Source organism: Trichechus manatus, unplaced genomic scaffold, assembly GCF_000243295.1.
Source record: "Trichechus manatus latirostris isolate Lorelei unplaced genomic scaffold, TriManLat1.0 scaffold00057, whole genome shotgun sequence".
Taxonomy (NCBI): Eukaryota; Metazoa; Chordata; class Mammalia; order Sirenia; family Trichechidae; genus Trichechus; species Trichechus manatus.
Window position 1 is genome coordinate 9,481,786 of NW_004443993.1, and position 8,678 is coordinate 9,490,463.

At 53.2% G+C, this 8,678-nt stretch overlaps 1 protein-coding gene across 1 annotated transcript in view; it reads left to right on the plus strand.

The window, feature by feature from the left end:
• The first annotated feature begins 5,425 nt into the window (after positions 1-5,425).
• The window catches only part of LOC101352631 (general transcription factor IIF subunit 1-like), an 11,269-nt gene continuing 8,016 nt past the window's right edge, over positions 5,426-8,678 (plus strand). Inside the window, exons 1-3 of the mRNA XM_023733092.1 lie at positions 5,426-5,664; positions 5,745-5,791; positions 7,230-7,302. Of these exons, the coding sequence (XP_023588860.1) occupies positions 5,653-5,664; positions 5,745-5,791; positions 7,230-7,302 (132 nt within the window). The 5' untranslated portion in view covers positions 5,426-5,652. The remainder of the gene's footprint in view (positions 5,665-5,744; positions 5,792-7,229; positions 7,303-8,678) is intronic.

Consider the following 8,678-nt stretch of genomic DNA (forward strand, 5'->3'; position numbering starts at 1 on the left):
AAGAGCAATCTGGACATCAGGAGGCCAGAGCGCTGAAGGCAGGCTGGTGCTGGCGCTGGCACTGGCCCTCGGGTCCTCCGGGCACTTGAGTCACCTCCAGTCACTTTCTCCTGAGCCTCCCCGTCCCCCACTGGCAGCCTTGAGAGCCCTGTTCCAAGGACAGGTGGACTGGATGCATCTTCACACTGTCCGAGGGGCCTGTGGGGCACGCTGCCCCCCCTCCCCCCACAAGTTGAGAAATGGGGTCCCATGTCAGGTAATAAAAGCCAGGCTCGGCTGCGGTGACAGCAGGCCGCCCAGGCTTGGGGTGGAGGCCCGTTTTCAGATCTTGTCGTTATGGCTACCTCGGAACAATGCTGGTGGTAGGAACACCCTGGAGGGTAACGCAGGGCCTCTCGGCCCACACCACCACCAGGCCGCCCCCAATTCACTGTGTGGCTATTTAATGTCTTGTTCCATTTGGCCGAGTCCCACCAGGTACCCTTTGGGGTGAGAAAAGCCTCTTTCTGTTGTTACCTGCTGTCCTCAGCTCTGACTTAACGGCAGCCCCATACACAGCAGAAAACAAAGCGGCGCAGTCCTGCGTCATCCCCAAGATCAGTTGTGGATCAGTCTGTTGTGATCTGTAGAGTTTTCATTGGCTGGTTTTCAGGAACAGATCACCAGGCCTTTCCTCCAAGGCCGTCTTAATGTGGATGTTCTGCTACAACTTGTTCGGCATCCTAGCAACGCATAAGCCTCCACGGACAGACTGGTGGTGGCTGCGCTTGAGGTGCACTGGCCAGGAACTGAATCTGGATCTCCCACATGGAAGGAGAGAATTGCACCTTGCAACCACCAATGCCCCCATATACGACCTTTACAACAAAAACCAACGCATTACCTTTGAGTCAATTCCGAATCATAGTGACCCTACAGGACAGAGCAGAACTGCCCCTGTAGGGTTTCCTAGGCTGTAATCTTTACGGAAGCAGACTGCCGTATCTTTCTCCCGCGGAGCAGCTGGTGGGTTTGAACTACCAACGTTTTGGTGAGCAGCCAAGTGCTTAACCACTGTACCACCAGGGCTCATCATAGAATCTTTATGAAGATTAAATTAGTTAACTATGCATTAAAACAAAAAAAAGAATTGTAGCTAGCATACAGTCGGCGCTTAATAAATGTCAGCAGATGTCAGGAGGCTCCACAGGAACAGGGCCCAGGGTGCTCAGGCTTCACAGGGGACTCTGAAGTGTTTTGAGACCTAGAGAGAAAAACAAATTATCTCTAAAAATGCAAGAAAGGAAACTGCAAGATCAGAATTAATACCTTATCAAACATCTCCACAGCCACAGAAATGTGTCAACTCCGTCAATTGCTAAATTTTGTATTCGTAAAGATTTCATTACATTTCAAAACTGCTCCTCGGTTCAATTCTCTACCTTGCAGGAATTCCCCAGCGCTCCTCCTAGTCAATTTCAAAGGCAAGGTTCTAGGAAGGCCTTTTGAGTTGGAAAAAACACACCACCAAGTTGTTGAATAGGGATGTGGTGAGGGGTGGGGCTCCACCAAGTCCTCCCAGCAACCCTGGGGGAGGGACAGTCATGCCCATTTCACAGTGGACAGAGCAGACATATGGAGCATGTACCATGTCAGTGGTCAACGGTTGCTGTGCAGGCCTTGAACTTGACCTCTCACCCGCTGGGTGGGTTCACAGCTCACTTCTTTCATCAGCTGTGTGTCCTTCTTTATCAGTTTCCCGGAGCTGCGCTAACAAAGCACCACAAGCCGGTGGCTTAAACTAACAAGGTTATTCTCACAGTGCGGAAATTATCAAACAATATTATCAATATCACACACAAGTAAAATTTTGCTGAAGGTAATTCAAAAATAGTTGCAGGAGTACACCGACAGGGAACTGCCAGAAATTCAAGCCAGATTCAGAAGAGGACATGGAACGAGGGATATCATTGCTGATGTCAGATGGATCTTGGCTGAAAGCAGAACGATGTGGCACCTTGGAGGGACTGGGCACTCGGGAGTGTGGGAGATTTGGGGTCAGGGCAGCGGCGGGGCCCAGGCTGATTAGGGACTGGGCCTCCAGCCTGCCGGCCATGGGAGCCACACACGCCTGGTTCTCAGCTGCAGAGAGGAGAAGCCCCCAGCCCTTCCTGCGGGGTTCAAGGATGACTGTCATGTCTCTCTCCAGACCCTTTTCTTTCTTGGGGGATCAGGTCTTCACTGTCCCCTGTCCCCCACGCAACCTCTCTGCTCCCTCCCACCTTCAGGGAGCCAGAGACAGCCACCCCAGGGGACATGCTTGACCTCAACAAAGAGCAGGGGTCATGTGGTTTGGGGCTCCCAGCATGGGGTCCGCTCCCCAAAGACCAGAATGTAGGAGCTGAGGGGCATGGGGTTGGTCATCAGGTACCCACAGGTAGCCAGATGCACCACGATGCCATTGGGGGGATGGGGCACAGGGGTTGCGACATGAGAGGGGTGTGTCCAGGGACAGATTCCTGGACGCACCTGCCTTGTTATGACTTAGTGTGGAAGACACTCCTGAGATGGGAGGTAGGGGCACAGGAGGTGCGAAAAGAACAGACGGAGAAAGACAGCAAAAAAGAAACACACAGAGACCTGCAGAGAAGAGAGACAGAGACAGAAACGGAGACTGAGACAGAAGTGAGGCAGAGAGGAAAAGAGAAACACTCAGGAGAGAGAAGGGAGAGAGACACCGGCAGAGAGAAAAAGAGCAAGCTGTGAGACAAACAAGCTCAAAGGAGAGATGGACAACAGAAAAGACCGAAGAAATAGAGACAGACAGACAGAAATAGAGACAAACACAGGGACACATAGGCAGAGGTCAGGCAGGGACGTGGAGTGGGGCTGCCAGCAGGGAGAGGCTGCTGCACCCCTACCCCTATGCACGCCTGGTGGCGCCCACGAGCCACACTCTGCGCCACCGCCTGCCTGCCTTGCCCTTAGTTGTTTGTTAGGTGCGGTCCAGTCAGTTCCGAATCATAGCAACCCTATGTACAACAGAACGAAACACTGCCCGGTTCTGAACCATCCTCACAATCCTTGCTTTGTTTGAGCCTTTTGTTGCAGCCACTGTGTCGATCCATCTCGTTGAGGGTCTTCCTCTTATTTGCTGACCATTTACTTTACCAAGCATGATGTCCTTCTCCAGGGACTAGTCCCTCCTGACAACATGTCCAAAGCCATGTGAGAAGAAGTCCTGCCATCCTCATTTCCAAGGAGCACTCTGGCTGTGCTTCTTCCAAGATGGATTTGTTCATTATTCTGGCAGTCCTTGGTATATTCAATACTCTTTGCCAACACCATAATTCCAAGGCGTCAATTATTCGGTCTTCCTTATTCATTGTCCAGCTTTCGCATGTACATGAGGTGACTGAAAATACCATGGTTTTGGTCAGGTGCACCGTAGTCCTCAAACTGTCATCTTTGCTTTTTAACACTCACCTTTAGGGTCCAGCTTAAATCTTCCCCCGTGGAAGCCCTGTTTCCTCCTGGGGTATAGATACCATTTTCTGCGACTGTCTCATGCAGTAGACTGTAATCTCCAAGAGGGCGGGGAGATGGTTTGACACACTCACCACTGAGTGCCCAGAACTCAGCACAAAGCCCACAACAGGCGGGCAAGTATTACCACAGTCGGGCAAGTATTACCTAAGTGGATAGAGGAAATGGCTGAACAGTGAGCATCCGCAGCTGTTACTGCCTGAGAGGTGATGAGGGTGTGTGCACATTTGGCTGCAGGGGGTGGGTCCATGCACCTCCCTTCTGGTCTCCACAGCACCCTTCTCCTCCCCGCCCCCCACCGGCCCCCACGATGATACCCTTCTCCTGGGGCCTAAGGGGCCTTCCTATCTGGGGCAGCATGGACTGCACAGACCCATCCCGGCAGCTGGAGAAGCTGGACTATATGAAAACAGGGCATCAGGACTGGAGGAAGACTCATTAACAACCTGCGATATGCAGATGACACAACCTTGCTTGCTGAAAGTGAAGAGGACTTGAAGCACTTACTGATGAAGATCAAAGACCACAGGCTTCAGTATAGATTACACCTCAACATAAAGAAAACAAAAATCCTCAAAACTCGTCTCACATACTTCGGACATGTTATCAGGAGGGATCAGTCCCTGGAGAAGGACATCGTGCTTGGTAGACGGTCAGCGAAAAAGAGGAAGACCTTTTGTTATTTTTGGTTTGATAATAGTAAACCAGCTTTGAGGTGATGATTAAATTGTGGATTAACAGGCTGAACAGTCAAGTGTAATTAGTTCACTTGATTATAAGAGTGTCTTTGGAATGATACATTAACCGCCCCCGTCGAGTTTGCTGTTTGAAGTGCCTGCCAAAGAAAACGATTTAACTGTTTACAGTATTAGACCTTTACCGGACGTAAGTAAGTTCATCTAAAGTATGTAAATGGAATTCATTTCCTCTGTAACTCCTGGACCCTAAGCAAAAAAGCAGTAATTTTACACCCTAAAGGAGCAGCCTTGCCATGACTAAGAGAGCCCTCACCTCAATAGGTCCTCGAGTTCTAGTCCTGAAGAACTCTGGCTGGGTCTGCTCCCTCCCCAGCCACAAGCAGACAACCCAGCGCCTCAGGAGTCTGGATTTCTGGTTTCCCGATCTGTTGGAAACGGGGTGCGGAATCCCTGCAGGATTGCGTGTTGTGCTAAAATCCTTCCCTCGCTCCCACAAATACCAGACGTACAGTTTGGTTATGAAAAAAGAAAAAGAGGAAGACCCTCAATGAGATGGACTGACACAGTGGCTGCAACAATGGGCTCAAGCAGGAAGACTGTGAAATGGCGCAGGACCGGGCAGTCTTCCGCTCTGTTGTACACAGGGTCGCTGTAAGTCAGAACCCACTCGTCAGCCCCTGACAACAGCCCGCCGGCGGTCCGAGCGGTCGTCGTGCCCCATCACCACCCAGCCTCTGACCCCTCCAGACCCGACCAGTTTGCCGGATGACGACGTCCCCCCGGAGTCGGGGGAGGAAATGAACCCCTTACAAGGCCGGCAGAGCCACAACAACGCTGCTGCTAAGAGTAGGCCTCGGTTGCTGTGGTGACGGGGCCCCCTTGGAGTTGCTTCCGGCGCGAGACAGCGCATGCGCAGAACGCCTGGGAGCCAGTGAACAGGGATCCTTTCTCTCTCCCTACCCAGGATGCCCCGCGGTCTTTAGTGACGTCACGGAGGAAGGCGTTCCCACGGGTCATGATTAGATTAATTACACTCTATACAGTGAAAAACAGAAGCGCAAGCTGCAGAAGGCGACTTCTGGCTAGGCATGCGTTTGCTCCGTCTGAAGAAGGGAGAGGGCTAAGTGTCAGCGCGTTGAGGGACCCGCGACCAGAGACTACGTTGCCATCGCGACGCGGACCGCTGCAGGTTTCGCTTCCGGGTTAGACGGCGGCGCAGGCGTAGACGGGCCAGGACCGCGGGCCAAGGCGGACTGGGCGGTGGGTGTGGCTTTTCGGTGGTCGGTACGGGGGCCGGCGGCGCCGAGCGCTTGAGGTCCTCGTTCAGGGACCGAGCCCCGAGACTGAGGGACGCGGACCCTGGCGGAGGCGAGAAGGAGGCCTCAAACCTTGACCCGTTCGGAGCGGACCCGAACACTGACTGTTGCCCATGGCGGCCCTAGTGAGTATGAGGCGGGATTGGAGGTCCCGGCGGCCACATCCGTAGCCCCTCACTCACCATCCCACCTTCTCTCTCCGCAGGGCCCCAGCAGCCAGAATGTCACTGAGTATGTTGTCCGAGTTCCCAAGTAAGTCCCTGCCTCCACCCCCACAACAAGGAATCCGAACCTGCACGAGCTTGTGGGCGGCTGGCTCTACCTGCAGGCTGGGAGGGCCTTGAGCGCGGGGTGGGGTTGAGCTAAGGCCCTTCTGGGGCCATCACTGTTTTTGATCGAATCACTGTTTTTGAATGAATGAATGAATGAATACATCACTCTGCTTGAGTGATTGAATAAATGAACGAACAAAGAGTGAGTACATTAATACCAGTTGTCCTCCATCGAGTCTGAATCATGGCGATCCCATGTGGGTCAGAGTAGAGCTGTGCTCCACCACAGGGTTTTCAATGACTGCTTTTTTTCAGAAGTAGATCGCCAGGCCTTTCTTCTGTGGCACCTCTGGGTGAACTCAAACCGCCAACCTTTCAGTTAGCAGCCGAGCGTGTTACCTGTTTGCACCACCCAGGGATTCTGAATACGTTAGGGCTAGCATTTGAGACCTCCTCTGTCCCACACTCTGGCTGTAAGGACACATTCCTTGTCCTGCCTCAAACTGATCAGGCTTACTTTCATTTCCAGGCCTTTGTACACGCCATTCTCTCTGTTAGAAATTTCTTTTCCCCAGCTCTGACTCCACGGGGTGGAATCTTGCTGACCATACCGGTTCTAGAGTTTTTCCTCATCCAGGAAGCTTTCCCTGCCTGCCCGCTCCCCTCCATGGCCAAGTTCTCTCTTTTCCCCACATCCTGGGTTCGCACCCATCTGTCCCTTCTGGTCTCCTGTGGCGTGGAGTTGGGAGAGTACGGAAGTGGCTTCCATGACAGATTGGGACACTGTATAGAGTTTTTTATGGGTCCCCAGCAAGGAGTCTCTGGGCAGTGCAAATGATTAACGCTCTTGGCTGGTAACTGAAAAGTTGGAGAGTTGAGTCCACCCAGAGATGCCTCAGAACCCTGGTGATCTACTTCCGGAAGCTCAACCGTTCAAAATCCTATGGACCACAGTTCTGCTGTGACACAGGAGTCACCATGAGTTGGAGCTGACTTGACAGCAGCTGGTTTCGGGCAGTGGTGGCTGAGTGGTAGAATTCTCGCCTTCCATACAGGAGACCTGGGTTCGATGCCTGGCCAGTACACCTCATGCACAGCAGCCACCTGTCTGTCATTGGAGGTTTGCATGTTGATACGATGCTGAACAGGTTTCAGCAGAGCTTCCAGACTAAGACAGACTAGGAAGAAAGGGCTTGTGATCTACTTATGAAATCAGCCAGTGAAAACCGTATGGATCATAACAGTCACCCTGTGGGGATGGTGTCCGACTGGGCAGCATTTCATTCCTTGTTCATGGGTCACCATGAGTTGGGGTCCAGCTCCCCGGCAGCTAACGACAGGATTGCTTGGCACAAGAGCTGAGCCGGGGTGGTTTGTTGAGTGAATGAATGAGCATGGCCGCCTTTTTGCCATTCTAGAAACACAACGAAGAGATACAACATCATGGCCTTCAACGCAGCCGATAAAGTCAGCTTCGCTACTTGGACTCAGGTAAGCCCCTGGCTGTGCAGCGGTGAGGGGGGAGAGCCTGACGCTGGACTTGCTGGTTGCCATCGCTGAGTCCCTAAGGCTTCGTTTCCTCAGCTCTCCCAGAGTGGAGATGGGTGAGGACTAAGACCCAGGCTGACCTGCTGGGCGCCCTGGAGGTGGGACGTGACAGACCCTGCAGGAGGCCTCCAGGAGCCTTCTCCTCAAAGGACATGGAGGAGCTGAGCCTGCTGGTGGGCGGTGGGGGGTGGGCTGGGGGCTGCACCCTGCAGACGGCCACAGAGCCCGCAGGCAGAGGCTGAGAAAGGCCTCCGGAAGCCGTTTGGGTTTTGTTTGTTGTTTGCCCATTTGATGTTGTTAGTTGCCTTTGAGTTGACCCCACGTTATGGTGACCCGTGTGTTACAGAGCAGAACTGCTCCACAGGGTTTCAGGGCCAACGCTAATGGGGGCCTGGAGGAAGTAGAGGTGATGACCTGGTTGGATTCGGATGTGGTTTGAAAGTGGAGCCAACGGGATTGGCGGGTGGAGTGGAAATGTGGGGCGAGGGAGAGAGAAGTTACAGATGATTCTGGTCACTGAGGAAGGGTAGTTCGTTGTCAGTTGCACTCAGTCAGTTCCATCTCCAGGCGCCCCCACCTGTGCGGGGAAGAACTGCTCCGTAGGGTTTTCAAGGCCGTGACCTTTCAGAAGCAGATGGCCAGGCCTGTCTCCCAAGGTGCCTCTGAGTAGATTGGAACCACCAATCTTCCGGCAGGTAGTTGAGTGCTTAACAGTTTGTGCCACCCAGGGACTCTTGAGAAAGTGTGGTTTGGATGGAATATCTGAGAATTCTGTTCTGGATGTTTTATGTTTACGCTGCTGGTTAGACGCGTGACAGGAGATGAGCAAGCAGCTGGCTACATGAGTTGGGTGTTAGGGACGGGGGTGGGCATTCAGGGCTGGTGTTTACGTCACCAGGACGAGACCTGCTCAGCAGGGAGTTGGCTGAGGGTGGAGATGGAGTGGGCAGCCTCAGGCCTCCCGTAGCTGCTCCTCTTGTTTGCAGGCACGGTTGTCTTTAGACTTTGAAACTGTTGCCTCGTCCAGCTGAGCTGATGGAACTCTGAGAAGGGACAAGGACACTGCCCACCCAGACCTGGGCAGGTGGGTCATGGCCCAAGGCACCGTCTTCCCAGAGAGAAGGGCCACCATCCATTTGAAACTTTGTGGGGAGCCTCGAGCTGCACACTTATGCACACACACACTTTCCCCTCTCCATCCCCCCACACTCATGCACACACATACTTTCCCCTCTCCATCCCCCCACACTCATGCACACACACACTTTCCCCTCTCCACCCCCCACACTCATGCACACTCACACTTTCCCCTCTCCATC